The following is a 21,340-nucleotide window of genomic DNA, read 5'->3' on the forward strand; positions in this document are numbered from 1 at the left end:
AGGCTTGTTCTCCGTTTTTTTCTTTACGCCAAAAAAATTATTAAAAAGAAGTAACTGTGACCTAGGCCTACTTATTTGTTTTGCTCTTAACTTCCCTTGTCTTCTTTCTTTCGTTTTGCAAGACAAAGAGCAGGGCTTAAGCTGTATTATATTTTCGGTGCTTTTTTTTGGAAACTTCCTCCCCCCCCAAAAAAAAAAAACTTTTTAAATTTTCTTCCCCAATTTGAAGAGCGGAGGAAAGTGGTTCCTGAACTGTGGTGGTTTCTAACTTGGAGGGTTATCTTTTGAAACTGCAATGAGATGATGATGATGATGATGATGATGATGATGATGATTGCAACTGAAAGGAAAGAATTCCTGGTAAACAGTTGTTATTCTGAGTCTGCTTTTATCATTTTCCCCCTTTCCTCCCTGTGGGAACTGGGCTTCTTTCTCAACCCCCCCCCCCACAAAAGTCCCTTTTTCCAAAACAGTAGGTTAGCAACATCCATAGCTTGGGTGTGTTCGTGGAAAAGGAAGGGAAAAAGAGAGGTGAGGGGGGGGGGGAGACAAAAGGAGGAAATGAAAGGAACCTTTAGCAAAAAAAGGGAGTTTTTTTTGGGGGGGAGAGAATGAGGGTCAGTGCAGCTGTAGCTGAGTGCCTTTTAACCCCCAGCTTGGCAAACCCCCACCTCATTTTCTTTTCCACCCATCTCAGACCAGGCCTTGTCTTTTCTCTTCCTCCTCATTTAGAGTTTCTCTTTCATCCCTCCTTGGTAGGAAACCAAACCCCCCCCCCCATTGCAAAAGGAAAAAGTGAAAATCTAACTGTTGCAATACTGGTTTGTTTTCCTCCCCCCTTTGGAACCTTCTGTTATCTGTAGCAAGTCTTTTGTTTTGTTATTAAAGCAAAGAACGCCTTCTTTATTTGCATCTTTTCTTCATCCTGCCACTTCCCAACTTCCCAAACCCCCCCCCCACACAAAAAAGTGTTTTGATGTGAAACACATAAAGGGATTTTGAATCCTTGGGGTTTTTTATGCAGGGAACATCTCTTCTTTCTTTCTCTCTCTCTCTCTCTCTCTGCTTATCGTCCTAAATTGCCCCCAGACAGTCAAAAATCAAAATGTCTCGTGGGTTTTGGAGATGGGGAATAGGGAAGAATTCCTTCTGGGGGCAGGCCTGCGGCGCTCCGAGCAAAGGGGACCACCCATTTGGAGTGATTCTTGCTCTCTCTATAATTTTATTTTCCAAGCACTAACCTGTTATGTTTCTGCTTTGTGTGTGTGTGTGCGTGCAAAGTGTCTTCGTGGCAGGTTTTTAAAGCAATCTGTTAGGCAGGCTGTATATATAAAAACCCTGATTTATTTGCCCGGAACTGTGTTTGCAAAGTCACTATCTTGGGTCTTGTTATATTCTGGCGAGGCCTTTCTGGAACGGATAAACCAAAGCGTGCGAATCCTTCTGGCAGTAGAACATTTGACCAGGAAATACATCGGATTCCCCCCTCCCTCCTCCTCCTAGCGAGTGAAATGCCGAGAAACAGTTTCAAAAATAAAATGTGGTGTTTAGGAACTTCGGAAAGATGGGGTTGGCTTATGAGGCCAGTCGTGTTCAGTTAGGAATCTTTATTTATTTTTTCTAAACAGCTTGACAAGACACTGGAGAAGTTTTTTTTTGTTCCCATGCAGGCTAAGGGAAATTGTTTATAGAATCATAGAGTTGGAAGGGACCACGAAGGTCATCCAGTCCAACCCTCTGCGACGCGGGAATCTTTTTGCCCAGTGTGGGACTCGAACCCACAACCCTGGGCTTCAACATTTGCATTACACGGAAGAATAGAAAACCGCATGTGGAGGAGCGGGGACTCGAACCCAGCTCACCAGATTACGAGTCTGCCGCTCTTAACCACTGCAACACACTGCCTTTGACAGAGTCGAAACATTCACCTGCTGCACTGACTGGCAGCCGCCCTCTGGGCTTTTAGGCAGGAGACCTCTGCCAGCTCAGCCTGCAAATGCCCTTTTACATTCAAAGCAAGTGCTCTTACTACTGAGGTACACCACTTCCTTTGAAAATAAGCTTAAGACTCTAGTCCTCAGGGTTTTTGTGCTTTTAAACAGGAAGGTGGGGGCTAACCCGCCCCCCTATCGCAGAGCTACAGCCTTTCCCGTCAGCTAAGCCTCTTCCCACTGCTTATGTTTCGCCGTGGTTCTTAAATCTGACAACGCTGCGAGGTAGGCTCAGTCTGAGAGGCGCATGAGAATCTCCTGCTCCACAGTGGTTAGCTTAAAAGCACTTGCGCATGGGAAACAGTGACTTGCTTCTAGTTCAGCTGATACAGGGTTGAAAACGCCAATATAGTAAAGGTAAAGGGACCCCTGACCATTAGGTCCAGTCGTGGCCGACTCTGGGGTTGTGGTGCTCATCTCGCTTTATTGGCCGAGGGAGCCGGCGTACAGCTTCCGGGTCATGTGGCCAGCAGGACTAAGCCGCTTCTGGCGAACCAGAGCAGCGTACGGAAATGCCGTTTACCTTCCCGCCGGAGCGGTACCTATTTATCTACTTGCACTTAGGGGTGCTTTCAAACTGCTAGGTTGGCAGGAGCAGGGACCGAGCAACGGGAGCTCATTCCATCATTGCGGGGATTCGAACCGCCGACCTTCTGATCGGCAAGCCGTAGGCTCTGTGGTTTAACCCACAGCACCACCCGCATCCCTCCCGATATATTAGCTTATCTCCAAATGCCACCTTAAACTTAGCTTGTTGTCGCCACAACAGAATGTCCAGGCACCATCTTTTTCTCTTTCTTTTTGCAATGGCACATATTATTATTACTGTCATTTTTGAGTAGTTGACAACACATTAAAACATTAAACCGCATGGAGATCTTTCTGGGGGCCAGGCTGGCGACTGACATCTCCTCCTGGCTGCCCCCTCCAGCTTTCTTAAGCAGATAAGCAGAAGAGCTCGTTTATTTCATTTATCTCCCAGCTTTTTCTCCAAGGAGTCCATGGTCCACCCCCCTCCTCAGTTCATCCCACAAGGACCCTGTGAGGTGGGCCAAGAGACTGGGACTGAGACTCCAAGGTCGCCCAGTGAGATTCCTGACTGAGTGGGGACTCAAACTCTGATCTCCCAGCTCCTTGTCCGACACTCTAACCACTACGCCACCCTGCCTTCCTAGAGTCCTCCTGCTGTGGGGCAGCTCTATAAATTAAGTACAGTCATACCTCAGGTTACAGACACTTCAGGTTGCGTTTTTTTGGGTTGTAGACCGGCGAAACCCGCAAGTACCGGAACGGGTTACTTCCGAGTTTTGGTGGTTGTGCATGCGCAGAAACACTAAATCACGCTTTGCACATGCACAGAAGTGCTGAATTGCAACCCACACATGCGCAGACGCGCTGTTGCGGGTTCTGCAGGTTGCGAACGTGCATCCTGCATGGACCGCATTCACAACCCGAGTGTCCACTGTAGGTAAATCAATGGGAGGAAAGCCAAATGTCCCTGAGAAAGGGATCTGAAATATTTTACTGGAAGCCTTGATTTGTTTTATTCTGGGTTGTTTGATTTGACGCTTTAATGTGTTGTCAACTGCTTGTTATTTTTTCCCTTTAATATAAAAAGCGTTTTACATTTTACTATTACATTCTAACGGGTTGTTTAATATTTCTTTATTTGACATTGCTTTGTTTTCTGTAAGTTGTTTATTCTTTAAAGTTATTGTGACTTCGTCTTGGATCAGATGCTTATTAGGTGTGTGATCTTTGCTGCCTGTCCTGTGGTTTCTTCAGCTCATAAACTACTTTCTGTATAGTAATATAGAAAGGAGGTATTGAAATTTAAATGAAAGCAGTATAGAAGTGGAATTTTATTATTGCAGTGGTACCTTGGAAGTCGGACTGAATCCATTCTAGAAGTTTGTTCGACTTCCAAAACGTTCGGAAACCAAGATGCAGATTCCGATTGGCTGCAGGAAGCCACATTGGATGTTCAGGTTCCAAGGAACGTTCACAAACTGGAACATTCACTTCCGGGTTTGTGGTGTTCGGAAGCCAAAACGTTCGGAATCCAAGGTACAACTGTATTATTATTATTATTATTAGTAGTAGTAGTAGTATCAGTGCTTTTTTTCTGGGGGGACACAGGAGTACGCATACCCCTAAACATTTTGTGAATCTTAAGTTTGGCCTTGTTGAGGGACAGTATTTCAATATGAGTAGGAAAACGAGAGTACAGTGGACGCTTGGGTTGCGAACGTGATCCGTGCGGGAGGCACGTTTACAACCTGCAGCGGCGCGTCTGCACATGTGTGGGTTGCGATTTGGCACTTCTGCACATGCGCAAAGCATGATTTAGCACTTCTGCACAAGCACCGAAACCCGTAAGTAACCCGTTCCGGTACTTCCGGGTTCAGTGCACTGCGCAACCCGAAATCGCGCAACCCAAAGTGTCTGTAACCCGAGGTATGACTGTGTACCCCTAAACATTTTTTTTAAGAAAGAAAAAGCCCTGATTAGTATTATTTCATTGGGGGGAGAATGATGCCTAGACAGTTCAGTGTGGCGACTGCAATCTAGGTTTAAGGTGCCATTTGGCGGTTAACTTCTATATCTGAGTTTCTCGCCCTGCCCAGGGGGTCCCATTTATCTCCCCAGGTAGCACTGAGAAGGTTCCCTGCCCAAACCCCTGGAGAAAGCTGCTGCTGGTCAGTGTTGACAATATTAAATTAGACGGACTAACTTGGTAAGGCAGTTCCTTTTCTCCCAGTTTGTTAGAACTGCCAGGTCTGGAACCTTAACAGTGCAGTTGGTGAGAATAATGCAGTCATACGTTGGAAGTCGAAAGGAATCTGTTCTGGAAGTCTGACTTCCAAAACGTTCGGAAACCACAGTGCGGCTTCCGATTGGCTGTCCTGCAGCCAGTCGGAAGCCGCGTCAGATGTTCGGGTTCCAAAGAATGTTCATAAAGCAGAACAGTCACTTCCGGGTTTGCAAGTCGAACGCTTTGGCTCCCGAACTCTGTAAAAGTGAGTGTTCCGGTTTGCGAACATTCTTTGGAACCCGAACTTCCTGATACATCGTTCCGATGCCTTCTGATACTCTGTCAGTCAGTGCAGAGGGTCTGACTCTGTATTATAAGGCAGCTCCCTGGGAGCAGGTGCTTTGCAGCAGAGACTCCTTGGCCGAAAGTTTGAAAGCCTCTCCGCACCTCCAGCCAGCTGCCCCACACACGCCGAGTTTTGTAAAGCCGCCTCAGCAAAGTTTAATAAATGAAGTGACCCGGATGAGTTTTTGTTTAAATTACAATCACCGAAAAGCTGAAAAAGCAGGTTAAATCACATGTCAGCATTACCTAAACAAAACTGTTTTAGCAAGCAAATGTGCCAATAGGCAGTGAGTTCCAAAAGTGGGGAAGGTACCACACGAGAAGATGAATTTATGTTGTCAACCAATAGCAACTTAAACGCTCTTCCAAAAAGCCTCCAAAATCTTTTCTCCACTCCTTTCCATTGATAGTTTGCTTAGTGCTTCTTGGTGAATCTGTTCCTTCAAATACTTTTGCACCGTACAGTCATACCTCTTGTTACGTTCGGTTCAGGTTACGTTCTTTCAGGATGCGTCCTGCAGCGACCCAGAAGTAACGGAACGGGCTACTTCCGGGTTTTGCCGATCGCGCATGCAATGATATCATGCACATGCGCAGGAGTGGCAAATTGTGACCCGCACAGACGCAGGTTGCGTTCTGCTCATGTTGCAAACGGGGCTCCAGAACGGATCCTGTTCGCAACCAGAGGTACCACTGTACCGAAAATCAAGCCAGGAAAGGAGGGAAAGCCCAGTTGTCATGGCCTAGTCCCTGTTTTCAGAGCCCCTTGTCATAGAATCATAGAATCTTAAGAGTTGGAAGGGACCCCGAGGGTCATCCAGTCCAACCCCCTGCAATGCAGTTGAAGCATCCATGACAGAATGCCACCCAGCCTCTGCTTAAAAACCTCCAAGGAAGGAGAGTGAATCACCTCGCAAGGGAACCTGTTCCACTGTCAAACAGCTGGTACCCTCAGAACGTTCTTCCTGATACAGTGGTGCCTCGCAAGACGAAATTAATTCGTTCCGCGAGTTTTTTCGTCTAGCGAATTTTTCGTCTTGCGAAGCACGGTGTCGGGAAAGTTTTGGAAAAGCTTCAAAAATACCAAAGTCTTCAAAAACCTCAAAAAAGGCTACCACAGTTGCTCCTCGAAGTCAAGTCGCAACTGTATTAACGGTGTTAAGAAAAAGGAAACAAACTTGGCAAGACGTTTTCGTCTTGTGAAGCAAGCCCATAGGGAAATTCGTCTTGCGAAGCAGCTCAAAAAACGCAAAACCCTTTCGTCTAGCGAGTTTTTTTGTCTTGCGGGGCACCACTGTATTTACTCAGAATCTCCTTTCTTGTCAATTGAAGCTGTTGGTTTGTGTCCTGCCTTCCAGAGCAGGAGAAAACAAGCTGGCTCCATCTTCCATGCAACAGCTGGCTCTCCTGTCTTCTCTCAGTCTCCTCTTTTCCGGCTAATCATCCCCAGTTCCTTCAACCGTTCCTCATCAGGCTTGCTTTTCAGACCCTTCACCATCTTCGTCTCCCTTCTCTGCACACCTTCCAGCTTGTCCACATCCTTCTTAAACTGAACCACCTGGAATTCGCGGACACTCTCCAAGGGCTGCCCCACACAGTGCAGTGCTCAAGCTTGACAAAGAACGGCGGCAGTATTTTTTTGGCCAATTGTTTTTAAAAAATATATATTATTTTAGGGACAGGTCAAGAGCAACCTAGCAACCTCCTAGAGCTTAGAAAAGAAAAGGGAGTGCCAATCTTCTTCCAACTTCAACGTTGCCCGGAGGTAGACCTGACGTGCCGCAAGGCAGGCAGCTATTTATAAACCTGCTCTAGGAAAACTTAGTGCAGAAAGCGAGAAAACAGAAGTGGAATGCGTGCAGGGTTTTTTGGGGGGGTGGGCAGGTAAGACATTCACAGGAAGCACCTGGAGGCCTCCACTTGTTTGAAACTGGAAACACGCCAGGCGCCTGGGTGAATTCTAGCACTGCCCTGAATGGCACAGATACGTTTGGATGGTCCTGGGCGCCAGGCTGAACCAAGATGGTAGACTTTGCTCCTTCGAAAGCGGCGCTGCCAGTTTGAGAACGGCACTGGGTTTCTTTTTCCCTTTCTCCAGTTTCTTAGAGTTCCCGATTGGCTCTAGCTAGGAGCCTGTTTGGAGAGACCGGTAGCGTATCTGCGTGTCCTGCAAATCGTTGTTTTTCTTTCAGGAGCGTGAGCACACAGGCATGTCTGTCGGCCGCTCTCCTGCACGGACAGCATGCATGAAACGCCTCATTCACAGCCGCCCTGAGCCAAATTGCGGGCATCGCATTTCTCCGGGGCGGGCGGGGGGCCGCAAGCGCTCCTGCAAAAACAGCTGGGGAATGAGGGCTGCGAAGGGGCAACAGGGTGGGGCTGCCCCTCCGACTCTCCGTTAGTCCTCTTTTACGATGGCGGAGCGAAAGCTTTGTGGTGCGGAGGGGAAGGCCAGCCTCTCCAAAAAAAAATGTCCCCCCCCTTTAAACTCCTCCACTGATGGGTTTGCAAGAGCTAGACTGGATGCACAAAACTGGCTTGAAGTCCATATCTTGATACAGTGGACACTCGGGTTGCGAACATGATCTGTGCGGGATGCGCATTTGCAACCCGCAGTGGTGCGTCTGCGCACATGCGGGTTGCGATTTGACACATGCACAAAGAGTGATTTAGTGCTTCTGCGCATGCACGACCGCCGAACCCCGGAAGTAACCTGTTCCAGTACTTCCGGGTTTCAACAGTCCGTAACCCGAAAAAACGCAACCTGAAGTGGCTGTAACCCAAGGTATGACTGTATTCGTTTTGTAGTTTTTGACCTGGCAATATATCGCGAATTGTGATGTGTGTGTTTTTGTTTTTGTGTCCTATGCAGTCAATGCCTCTACATAACAACATCCTTATTTCAGACATTGCGATATATTCAGATATTGGTATATTGCAATGTTTAGCTGGTGATATATTTCAATGCTGGAAACCAGATCTCACCCACTGCATTTTTTACATCTTTCTTAAAAACTTACTTTTCTCCTATGGTTGGGCTAGACTAGACAACGATGTTTGGGGTTCCTTCCAAACCCACCGTCCTGTGATTCCTCTGTTCTCTACCTTCCTGTGCTCAAAGACAGGTGGTTCAGTATTCAACAGGGCCACAAGGGAACGGGGGGAAACAACAGAGGGAAGAAATAATTGGTTGAAGGAAAAGGTAAAGGGACCCCTGACCATTAGGTCCAGTCGTGACCGGCTCTGGGGTTGCGGCGCTCATCTTGCTTTATTGGCCGAGGGACCCGGCGTACAGCTTCCGGGTCATGTGGCCAGCATGACTAAGCCGCTTCTGGCAAACCAGAGCAGCACACGGAAACGCTGTTTACCTTCCCGCCGGAGCGGTACCTATTTATCTACTTGCACTTTTATGTGCTTTCGAACTGCTAGGTGGCAGGATCAGGGACCGAGCAACGGGAGCTCACCCCATCGCAGGGATTCGAACCACCGACCTTCTGATTGGCAAGTCCTAGGCTCAGTGGTTTAACAGAGTATTGCTGAAATGCTTAATCAAAACAGACACATGATTTGTTCAGGATAAAGGAGAAACGGTCATACCTCGGGTTACAGATGCTTCAGGTTGCGTATTTTGGGGTTACCGACCGCCGAAACCCGGAACTACCAGAATGGGTTTTGGCGGTCGCGCATGCTCAGAAGCGCTAAATTGCGCTATGCACAGAAGTGCCGAATCGCAACCCGTGCATGCGCAGACGAGCCGCTTTGGGTTGAGAACGCTTTGGATTGCGAACGTGCATCCTACATGGATCACGTTCACAACCCGAGCGTCCACTGTACTTCGGAATTTGACACAGGAAGCAACCCTGGTTTTGCCAGTTTCAAGGCGACTGGGCATCCCTTGTGTGGCGTCATGCCTAGTTGCGCATAAGAGTATCATGAGAGACTGCCGAATGGGACCAGTGGTCTGTCTAGTCCCCCAGTGGCAAAATACCCACAAGAAGCTAGGAATACAGACAGACTGTCTCTGGCTGTGGAGGTTCCACAAGAATCATAGAATCATAGAATCATAGAATCCTAGAATCCTAGAGTTGGAAGAGACCCCAAGGGCCATCGAGTCCAACCCCCTGCCAAGCAGGAAACACCATCAGAGCACTCCTGACATATGGTTGTCAAGCCTCTGCTTAAAGACCTCCAAAAAAGGAGACTCCACCACACTCCTTGGCAGCAAATTCCACTGTCAAACAGCTCTTACTGTCAGGAAGTTCTTCCTAATGTTTAGGTGGAATCTTCTTTCTTGTAGTTTGGCTCCATTGCTCCGTGTCCGCTTCTCTGGAGCAGCAGAAAACAACCTTTCTCCCTCCTCTATGTGACATCCTTTTATATATTTGAACGTGGCTATCATATCACCCCTTAACCTCCTCTTCTCCAGGCTAAACATGCCCAGCTCCCTTAGCCGTTCCTCATAAGGCATCGTTTCCAGGCCTTGGACCATTTTGGTTGCCCTCCTCTGGACACGTTCCAGTTTGTCAGTGTCCTTCTTGAACTGTGGTGCCCAGAACTGGACACAGTACTCCAGGTGAGGTCTGACCAGAGCAGAATACAGTGGCACTATTCCTTCCCTTGATCTAGATGCTATACTCCTATTGATGCAGCCCAGAATTGCATTGGCTTTTTTAGCTGCCGCATCACACTGTTGGCTCATGTCAAGTTTGTGGTCAACCAAGACTCCTAGAGCGCAAGAAGATGCTGGCTGCTGGAGACCAGGCCAAATGGCCCATCTAGTCCAGTGTCCTTCTCTTACTGCAGCCAACCAGATGCCTATGGGGCACCAGTGAAAAGGATCTGAGTACTGGAACACCGGCTCCGTCGGACGCCCAGGGTTCTAGCGTTGGGAGGGATGGAGGAAACCCATTCTGCATTCTGTTCATAATTTTATGAACTCGTGTACCGTGTCGCCTTTATGTTCAGAGGAAACTTAAAAGCCGCCGCCGTTCCTTGCAGGGGAGTCGCAGGGATTGTGTTTCTCGCGCCACCTGCGACCCAGGATCCCGGGGCAACTTGTTTTGCTCCTTCGCTTGATCTCACGGAGGAGAGAACCTCTGATTGTTCGTCCCGGGAGATCCGGGGAGCGGAGATTTGCCGAGCCTTGTTTAAAAGACTTGCCGACTTCTCCCCTGGGTTGGGAGAACCTGCAACACTCCTGGGACGATAGGATCCTGCGCACGGCATCTTGCCCTCACCACACCTTCCCCCAAAACCCTCCTCTTCCTTTATTTTTCCAGCATGGGCGGGGAAATGTTTTATTTAGACCCCTGGCTTGTGCAGCGCTGCAAAAATCTGTGCGTGCTCGTTATTTTTAGTGCTTTCCTGTTTTCTTTGTGATTCCCACACGGCGCTGCTTAAAGATTTGTGTGTGCTTTAATTTTTTTCCATTGTGACATCTCGTCACTCCCTTCGGGATTGCACTGCATAATATATAAATATCTGTATATTCCAACCAGGTGTGTGCTGACTTGTCTAGAAAAGGTGGAGCGCAGGAATCATGGTAGGCGGGGAGTTAGAGCTGGCCTGATTTTTAGCATCTGGAAGAGACAGAGGCGGCATTCATGCCTCTCCCTCCCCTCTTGTGGCTGTCAAGAGTTTCTGTGTTGTCCTGTTTTTGGAGGGTTTGGGGGTGTCAGGGATGTTCCTTTGGAAAGATAGCACAACATTTGAGTGCAGCGCAAAATACGGAAGCAGTTGTTTTGCAGTGTTTTCGACTAGATGTTTTGGGACTACAATTCCCATCATCCCTGACCACTGGTCCTGTTAGCCAGGGATGATGGGAGTTGTAGTCCCAAAACATCTGGAAGGGCCGAGGTTGCCTATGCCTGGACTAGAACATGGGTAGGCAAACTAAGGCCCGGGGGCCGGATTCGGCCCAATTGCCTTCTAAATCCAACCCGCAGACAGTCCGGAAATCAATGTGTTTTTACATGAGTAGAATGTGTCCTTTTATTTAAAATGCATCTCTGGGTTATTTGTGGGGCACAGGAATTTACTCATTTTTTTAAAAAAATATAGTCCGGCCACCCACAAGGTCTGAGGGACAGTGGACCGGTCCCATGCTGAAAAAGTTTGCTGACCCTTGGACTAGATAATCTCTGGGTTCTTTCTCAGCTCCGGAATTCTATGATTCTGTCAGTCATACGTTGGCGGTTGAACAGAATCCGTTCTGGAAGTCCATTCGCCTTCTGAAACGTTCGCCTTCCAAAGCGCGGCTTGTGATTGGCTGCAGGAAGCTCCCATCGCATGTTCGGCTTCCAAAAAGACATTTGAAAACCGGAACAATCACTTCCAGTTTCCGATCATTTGGGAGCTGGAATGTTCGACTCCCAAGGTGTTCGGGAGCTGAGGTATGACGATTGTTCTGGCAGGAGGACCATGTTCCTCCCGACTGCAAAAATATTCTGGGGGCCACATGCTTACTGGTGGGTGCAGGGTTAGAAACTCAGATATATGAACTAGGAGCCAAAGGACTCCTTAAGGCCACGGTTGCAGTAGCCAAAAAGAATGTCTAGTTGCCATTCTGGGGCAAGATTGGTCTAAAGTCTTATTTTCCAAGTGATGGACTGACTCTGACTGATTCTCAGTTAAACATCTGGCTAGTTCAGAGGACAACCCTGAGCTCCCTTAATAGCTTTGAGAACTTAAAAGAGGAAAAGTCAACTTGATCCAGTGATAGTAATAATAATAATAATAATAATAATAATAATAATAATAATAATAATAATAATAATTAATAATAATAATTTATTATTTATACCCCGCCCATCTGGCTGGGTTTCCCCAGCCACTCTGGGCGGCTGCCAAAAGAATATTAAAATACTGTGATACATCAAACATTAAAAGCTTCCCGAAACAGGGCTGCCTTCAGATGTCTTCTAAGTCTGGTAGTTGTTGTTCTCTTTGACATCTGGTGGGAGGGCGTTCCACAGGGAGGGCACCACTACCGAGAAGGCCCTCTGCCTGGTTCCCTGTAGCTTTGCTTCTCGCAATGAGGGAACCGCCAGAAGGCCCTCGGAGCTGGACCTCAGTGTCCGGGCAGAACGATGGGGGTGGAGACGCTCCTTCAGATATACTGGACCGAGGCCGTTTAGGGCTTTAAAGGTCAGCACCAACACTTTGAATTGTGCTCAGAAATGTATTGGGAGCCAGTGTAGGTCTTTCAAGACCGGTGTTATATGGTCTCGGCGGCCGTTCCCAGTCACCAGTCTGGCTGCTGCATTCTGGATTAGTTGTAGTTTCCGGGTCACCTTCAAAGGTAGCCCCACGTAGAGCGCATTGCAGTAGTCCAAGCGGGAGATAACCAGAGCATGCACCACTCTGGCGAGGCAGTCCGCAGGCAGATAGGGTCTCAGCCTACGTACCAGATGGAGCTGGTAGACAGCTGCCCTGGACACAGAATTGACCTGCGCCTCCATGGACAGCTGTGAGTCCAAAATGACTCCCAGGCTGCGCACCTGGTCCTTCAGGGGCAGAGTTACCCCATTCAGGACCAGGGAATCCTCCACACCCGCCTGCCTCCTGTCCCCCAGAAACAGTACTTCTGTCTTGTCAGGATTCAGTCTCGATCTGTTTGCCGCCATCCATCCTCCAGTCCGCATATATATTGGCTTACTCCAACAGGATGCAGAGAAAAAAGCATTTTGGTTGCTGAAATTCATTCCAATCGTGCAGATAATAGATAACGGATAGAATTTTACAGGATGCGGTATTAGTGTGCGGAAACAGTCCAGATTCAAGGATCCCCGGATTGTGGAGATGTCAGGAGCCATCCTAGTGTCCAGGCATCATCACTTGGTTGCAGGTGGCCGATAAAGGTAAAGGGTAAAGGGACCCTTGACCGTTAGGTCCAGTCGTGGCTGACTTTGGGGTTGCAGCGCTCATCTCGCTTTATTGGCCGAGGGAGCCAGCATGCAGCTTCCGGGTCATGTGGCCAGCATGACTAAGCTGCTTCTGGTGAACCAGAGCAGCGCATGGAAACGCCGTTTACCTTCCCGCTGGAGCAGTACCTATTTATCTACTTGCACTTTGACGTGCTTTTGAACTGCTAGGTTGGCAGGAGCAGGGACCGAGCAACGGGTGCTCACCCCGTCCGCGGGGATTCAAACCGCCGACCTTCTGATCAGCAAGTCCTAGGCTCTGTGGTTTAACCCACAGCGCCACCAGCGGCCCTATGGCCGATAGCCAGGTGCAAAATGTGCCTGGCGCCTGGCTAATTCTGAACAGGTTGGAGGCAGATTCCAGGCCGGTCCACGGGCAGAGAGGTGAGCCTCCTGAGGGATAAGGGGTCCTCAGCCATCTAGGGCTTTTAGAGTTTGAAACAAACAAGAAACTTAACTGGGTAACCAGCGCAGTTTAGGCAAGAATTGGTGCAATACACTCAGACCTAGCCAAATTCTGCGCGATTGGGTTATCTCCAAGGGCAGCCCCACGGAGAGTGATCTGCAGTAATCTAGCCAAGAAGTTACCAGCGCATAGAGAGCGGAGGTTAGGGTCAGTGGTGGTGGAAGGCACGAGTGGGTCCAAAAGTACTTGTCCTCCTCTGAAGAAAGGTCCTCCATTAACAACAACAACAACAACATTTTGTAGGTCCCAAGTCGCAAGGTGGTTAGACTGATCTCATCTAGGGCCAGGGCCTTTTCAGTACCGGCCCCGACTTGGTGGAACGCTCTGTCCCAAGAGACCAGGGCCCTGCGGGACTTGACATCTTTCCGCAGGGCCTGCAAGACAGAGCTGTTCCGCCTGGCCTTTGGTTTGGACTCAGTCTGACCCTTATGTTTCCCTCCCCTTACGGTTTTGATCTATGGGCTACAGTGGCACCTCGGGTTACATACACTTCAGGTTACAGATGCTTCAGGTTACAGACTCCGCTAACCCAGAAATAGTGCCTTGGGTGAAGAACTTCGCTTCAGGATGAGAACGGAAATCGTGCTCCTGCAGCGCGGCGGCAGCAGGAGGCCCCATTAGCTAAAGTGGTGCTTCAGGTTAAGAACAGTTTCAGGTTAAGAACGGACCTCCGGAATGAATTAAGTTCTTAACCCGAGGTACCACTGTACTTTTAAAATGAGGCTGCATTTTAAATTGCATTTTAACCTGTACAGTCATACCTCATATTACGTTTGCTTCATGATACGTTTCTTCAGGTTACAACCCGGAAGTACCGGACAGGGTCACCACTCGTGCATGCGCAGACGCGCAAAATGACATTACGCGCATGTGCAGAAGCGGCGAATTGCAACCTGCATGTGCGTAGATGCGCCCCTGCGGGTTGCATTCTCCTCAGAGGTACCACTGTCTTTTAAAATGGTTCCCCCCCCCCCAATTATGTTTTTACTGTACTTTTACTGGTGTTAGCCGCCCTGAGCCTGGCTCCAGCCGGGGTATAAATAAAATTAATAATAATAATAATAATAATAATAATAATAATAATAATAATAATAATATAGTACCCCACACATCTGACAGGGTTGCCCCAGCCACTCTGGGCGGTGGATGACCAGTTTAACCCAGAAACGCTGGATAAACGTTTCTGTGTTTTTAGGTGGCTGGGGAATTAGGGAAGGAGGGATATCTGCTGGCCTGCTGCCAAAATTCTGGCTTTTGGAGAAGGGACTTTTAATATTTATTGGCTGAGGGGGGAGGGGGGGTCTGGCAACGCTTGCTTTATAGACACAACAGGCTGCGGGCAGGAAATTATTCCAGTCAACACACAAACATTTGAATTAGTCCTGGAAAAAGATCAACTGTGCTAAAGGCAGCTCCGGAATCTTCCCACCAGCTGAAATGCACAATTTCAAGTGTGCATGAACACACACAAAACACAATCGTGGCACATTTTTATTCCTCTGTTCATTTTATATACAGTAGTACCTCGGGTTAAGTACTTAATTCATTCCAGAGGTCTGTTCTTAACCTGAAGCACCACTTTAGCTAATGGGGCCTCCTGCTGCCGCCGCCGGAGTACAATTTCTGTTCTCATCCTGAAGCAAAGTTCTTAACCCGAGGTACTATTTCTGGGTTACAGAGTCTGTAACCTGAAGCATATGTAACCCGAGGTACCACTGTACAGTCATACCTCGGGTTACAGACACTTCAGGTTGCGTTTTTTCACGTGACGGACCGCCGAAACCTGGAAGTCCCGGAACGGGTTACTTCCGGGTTTCGGTGGTCACGCATGCGCAGAAGCGCCGAATCACAACCCATGTGTGCACAGATGTGCAGCTGCAGGTTGCGAACATGCATCCCGCACGGATCACGTTCACAACGCCAGCATCCACTGTATAGCATAATTTTAGCCAAAGCTTTCTTTAAAGACTATATATGGTCATTCCCCCTGCCTGTATATTTTTAAATCCTTAACAACAACCTTGTGAGGTGGGACCAGGTGGAAAAGAGGGAGGCTGACCATCCCCCTGAGGTCGCCCAGCGGTCTTCAGATGTTGAGTGGTGATTTGAACCCAGGCCGCAGTCTTTGGTTTTGGTGTGCTGTTTGCCCCCTGCTTTTGCAGCCACAACCCTGAAAACAAAACGGCTGGCTGCAAGGACGGCGTGGGAAATGGTCAGATATTGGAAGCCCGGTAAAACAGATTAAAAATGCGTAGCCTAGAAATAAGGCAGCAATCCATCAAAGGAGTGTTAGAAACTGCGGTAGAAAAGCTAGGAGCCAAATGGGGTTGTGGGTGCCAAAACAGAATGTCTAGTCGCCATTTGGGGGGGGGGGGTCGACAACACTTTTTAATTATTATTTTGATAAGCATGAACTAATATACAATTCACATAAGTGGCACATTGTTAATATCACATTTTTAGCGGAAATTGTTAATACAGTGGTACCTCGGTTTAAGAACAGTCCTGTTTAAGAACGATTCGGTTTACAAACTCCGCAAAACCAGAAGTAGTGTCCCGGTTTGCAAACTTTACCTCTGTCTAATCACAGAATCCGAACGGTGGAAGGGCACCTTATTAGGAAAAGTATGCCTTGGTTTAAGAACAGTTTTGGTATAAGAACGGACTTCCGGAATGGATTAAGTTCGTAAACCAAGGTACCACTGTACATGTTTAATTTGGTGTTTACAATATTGATACCATACTTCTCTTTATTGTCAAACCCCTTAACATATTGTCTATTTTTAACATGTTTCAAGGCTTCAAAGCACATGCATTTTAGTAATCCTTGAGTGTCAGCCACACACAAAAAATGGCACCCAGGTTTTTTTGAGGTGCTTGCAAATTCTGAATCTAAAGGCGCCTGGCGCCCTGCTAATTTCAAACCCTGCATCAAAGCAATTAATTGCAGCGCAGTGCAAACTCAGTAGTGATTTGGAATAATCAGGAATGGCTGCTGAACACCAGCTCAGTCAGGAGAGCATGAAACTCTTAATTTCCGGGTCCTGGGTTTGAGTCCCACACAGGGGGCTGGACTAGAAGACCCTCGTGGCCCCTTCCTACGCTACAGTTCTATGATCTGCACTATGCATTTAAAGCGGGATCACGCCACGTTAAACACTTGCAGCTTCCTGCAAGGCATTCTGGGAGTTGTAGTTTGCTAAGAGAAGCAGAGAGTTGTTGGGAGAGCCCATATTCCCCTCCATGAGCTATAACTCCCAGAGTTGTAGAACGATTATCAAACCACTCTGGGAACTGTAGCTCTGGGAGGAGGATAGAGCGTCTCCTGACAACACCCACAGCGCTACAATTCCCAGACGATTAACTTATACAGACATACCTCGGGTTACAGACGCGTGAGGTTGCGTCTTTTCAGGTTATGGATGTGCCGAAACCCGGAAGTACCAGAATGGGTTACTTCCGGGTTTCGGCGCATGTGCAGAAGCACTAAATTGTGCTTTGCGCATGTGCAGAACCGCAACCTCCGCGTGCTCAGACATGGCGCTGCGGGTTGCAAACGTGCCTCCTGCACGGATCACATTCACAACCCGAGTGTCCACTATATCCGTGTTCCTTACACCAGACAGCTGATACGATTACGGTGGTCCCTCGGGTTAAGAACTTAATTCGTTCCAGAGGTCCGTTCTTAACCTGAAACTGTTCCTAGCCTGAAGCACCACTTTAGCTAATGGGGTCTCCCGCCGCCACCGCGCCGCCGGAGCACGATTTCTGTTCTCATCCTGAAGCAAAGTTCTTAACCCGAGGTACTATTTCTGGGGTGGCGGAGTCTCTAACCTGAAGCATATGTAACCTGAAGCGTATGTAACCCGAGGTACCACTGTACTATTAACATTTGTGGACAGCCTTAAATCGGCAGATTTCGGGGCGGTTTGCAACATAAAAACACGCAAACCTGGCTCCATGACCGCTATACTTTTTGTGTTGATAACAGGAAAAAAGCGAAAATGGGTTGCTGGTTCTTTTTGCTGGTGGAGGGGAGAAAGTGTGTCTGAAATGGGACGGAGACTTCGGCAAGAGTCGCAGCTCCCTACAAGCTCTTGGGGACAGCTGATATATTTTGCGTTTGTAACACAGCACAGAACGTGGCACATATTAGCCGTGTGCGCATGGATTTGTGGAGGGGCCAGTTTTCCCTCTTGGGCAGCCCCACTCTTAGCCAAACCTTCGCCGCCAGCGCTGCCGTGGTTCTGCCGGCACCGTGGTTCCGCTCGTCTGTTTATGATGTGGCTTCCTTTTTCCCCAGAGCCCGGCCTCCTCCTCCGCCTCCTCCTCCTCTTTGACGTAGAGTCGGCCGATGCGCTCGCTAGGTCTCTGAGAACTTGCTTGGTGGCGCTTCCTCCCTCCTCTCCCCGCCTGCTTTCGGCAGTCAAACCAGGAAATAGAAAAAGAGTCTCCGTTTGCTGGCTTGGAGAGAGAGAGAGAGAGACACACGGAAGCGTTTCTCCAGGCTGTTCCACGGCAAGGTTTTTCTCCCCCCCCCCTAAGAAAAACCACGCTTGTGCAAATCGGGAGATAGAGATTTATATTTGGGGAAATGGCAGCCGCTGCCTCTCTGGAGACAATGAAGGAGAAGCAGGAGGGTACGGAAGCTGGAAAATGTGTGTTAAACACACCGTGGGAACAAGGTGGACTTCTGGTTCTGGTTTGGAGTCCCAGCATCCTGCTTCCATGGGTCACCTGGGTGCCGTGGGGATGCTCAAGGGGGGACCCCCAGCCCTTTGGCCTCTTCTCTGCTTCCTCCCAGCATCTTGGAGCGTAGGATTTGCACCCCCTCCTGTTCTGTCTGTGTTCACCAGAGCTCAAAAACTTGGCAATTTCCTGGTATCTTGAATCTTGGGGAGAACTTTGGACGTGTGAGGCTACTGGGCGGCAGCAGCGTTTGTTCACAGGATCCGAAAAGCTACCCTTCCGCATTGAAAACTAGCCCATCAACGTTCCCATCCCTTTGTCGCGCTAGCTTTCCCCTGGCGAGACATTATTTTATTCCTGGGCTTCACCTCATTTTTATTTCCTTGTGTGTAGAAAGCTAGTCCTTCAGCAGCCCTGTCTCCTTGACACGCTGGCTTTCCACTGGCAAGACGTCAGAACTTTATTTAAGAACAAAATTAACCCTCTTTAGCTCCCCCTTTAATTAGGATGAGCCCGCCTTCGTCCGCCTCGCTGGCAGTCGCTTGGGAGTTTACTGCAATTTCTCCCCTCTTTAAGAGAGGCCTCTCCTAATCCAGATTAACAGGGCGCCTTTTTAAAAACTGGGTGTTTTGGTTCTTTGTGGGGAAATTCCCCCCTGCCCCTTCCACCAGCCATAACCCTCTTCACTTAATCTTATTCTTATTATTGATTGTGAAATGCTTCCCTAAGGGAGAAAATCAAAACTGCAATTCTGGACCATAGTTTCCTGGGATTGTGAGCGCAGTTGCGTTCCGAGGGGCTTCTTGAGAAAGCGATGGCGCTGTGAGATACTTAGTGCACAGCTAACCTGCGGAACTCTCTGCTGCAGTGGTCAGCAGTGAACACCAACCTTGGATGGCTTTGCAAGAGGGTTGGACAAATCTGTGGAGGAGGAGAGGGCTGTCGATGGCAACTACTACTACTACTACTACCAATACTAGCCACAAGGCCTCTGCTCTGCCTCCAGTGCTAGGGGAACAAATGCTTCTGAAGTTGTTGTGGGATGGAACGGAGCTCTTGCACCCAGGTCCGTTTCGGCCCCTGCAACTGAGGTTTCAGGGGTCGTTTGGCAATGAACTTCTATACAGTGGTACCTCTGGTTACATATGCTTCAGGTTACAGACTCCGCTAACCCAGAAATAGTACTTCGGGTTAAGAACTTTGCTTCAGGATGAGAACAGAAATCGCGCAGCGGCAGCAGGAGGCCCCATTAGCTAAAGTGGTGCTTCAGGTTAAGAACAGTTTCAGGTTAAGAACGGACCTCCGGAACAAATTAAGTACTTAACCCGAGGTACCACTGTTCCTGAAATATAACTCTGTGGATGCTTGTTTCGCACGCTAACCTGTCTTCTGTTCCCCCTCCAGCTCGGACGTGAAGCGTTGCCGCAAGATAGCCGCTCTCAATCTCCCCCTTGCCGCCATGTCGCCGTTTTCGGAGAGCAGCCCGCTGCAGGCGCCGGAAGGAACCCCCACGGCCCCTTCGAGGAGAGGACCCCCGGCCCACTAGCGCAGCACATGCGGGTGACGGTCCGCCCCCTGGCGCCCTCCCCTCCTCCTCCTCCTCTACCCGGGATGGTTTACTGACCAAGAAAAGAGAACCGGCGTTTTCGACCTCCTTTTCCTCTTCTCTCGCTTTCGTGCTCCCCTTCCCCTCCTTCCCCGACCCCCCTACCCCGCCCTCTCCCCGCCCTGACCCCCCCAGCCGGCCCCTGCAACGTTTCGGCCCTCGGATTTGCATGGCAGCAGCGTAACCGTGGAGAGGCCGGGGTACCACAAACTTATGGATTTTGATAAGAGAGGAGGCAAAGGGGACGCGGAGGAAGGGCGAAGGATGTCTAAGACAGGGAGCAGCCGCAACACGCATGGGAGCCGGACGTCCGGGACCAACTCTGGAGTCTTAATGGTCGGCCCGAACTTCCGTGTCGGGAAGAAGATCGGGTGTGGGAACTTTGGGGAGCTTCGACTAGGTGAGTGTCTGCACCTTCCCGTCCGTGGCCTGTTTTCAAATTCCAAGAAAAAAGCACACCAAGAACTCAGGCTGATGTAAGTTTCAGTAGTGGGAGTGGTCCCTACTCGCAAGTCAGTGTTGTTGTGTCCGCCTCTTTGTGACCCCCTGGACCAGAGCACACCAGGCCCTCCTGTCTTCCACTGCCTCCCGCAGTTTGGTCAAACTCATGCTGGTAGCTTCGAGAACACTGTCCCACCATCTCGTCCTCTGTCATCCCCTTCTCCTTGTGCCCTCCATCTTTCCCAACATCAGGGTCTTTTCCAGGGAGTCTTCTCTTCTCATGAGGTGGCCAAAGTCTTGGAGCCTCAGCTTCACGATCTGTCCTTCCAGTGAGCACTCAGGGCTGATTTCCTTCAGAATGGAGAGGTTGGATCTTCTTGCAGTCCATGGGACTCTCAAGAGTCTCCTCCAGCACCATCGCAAGTCAATAGTCAATAGTAACAAAAACTAATCCATTCAAAAGTATGTATTCTGACAAGGGTTACAAACTCAAATAGAGATTACAAACTCAGACTCATAAAAATATGTAGAACCCTTTAAAAATTAGGTAAGGAACCAAATGTTATATAATACTGTTTTACAAATTATAATTTGTGATAATTTAGAATTTAAATGTATTTTCATGTAATATTTGATAGTTCCAGCTGATGAAGGTGAATCCATCAAAACAGGGCCTTTCCTAGTTTCTGATCCATAACTGACTTCTGACTTCTGCTCAATGATTGAAACTAAGACCTTCAGGTCGAATTTGACTATGGACTAACATGAACTTATCTCTACTCATAAACTCTTCTCTCTAATTCTGTAACAAATTACTGTGTTATACATATTTTTATGAGTTTGAGTTTGTAGTCTCTGTTAGAGTTTGTAATCCTTGTCAGAATACATACTTTTGAATGGATTAGTTTTTGTTACTATTGACTATTGACTTGCGAGTAGGGACCACTCCCACTGTTGAAACTTACATTGGCCTGACTTCTTGATGTGCTTTTTTCTTGGTATATTTAATAACAAGAACTCCCAACTGTTTTCGAATTCCACCCTGTTTTCTGAACTCAGTGCATTCCCAGGAAATGGTTTGCTGAATGAGCTGGCTGACGATTCCCATTATTTATAGGGACATTT

At 48.5% G+C, this 21,340-nt stretch overlaps 1 protein-coding gene across 2 annotated transcripts in view; it reads left to right on the plus strand.

Annotated features, from left to right (window-relative positions):
• Positions 1-21,340, plus strand: part of CSNK1G2 (casein kinase 1 gamma 2) — a 56,014-nt gene that overhangs the window by 796 nt on the left and 33,878 nt on the right. For both annotated transcript variants that reach the window (XM_081177882.1, XM_081177883.1), the window contains exon 2: positions 19,573-20,174. In XM_081177882.1, coding sequence (XP_081034008.1) covers positions 19,988-20,174 — 187 coding nt within the window. In that variant the 5' untranslated portion in view covers positions 19,573-19,987. The remainder of the gene's footprint in view (positions 1-19,572; positions 20,175-21,340) is intronic.

The sequence above is a fragment of the Podarcis bocagei genome, assembly GCF_964188305.1.
Source record: "Podarcis bocagei genome assembly, chromosome: 18".
Classification (NCBI taxonomy): Eukaryota; Metazoa; Chordata; class Lepidosauria; order Squamata; family Lacertidae; genus Podarcis; species Podarcis bocagei.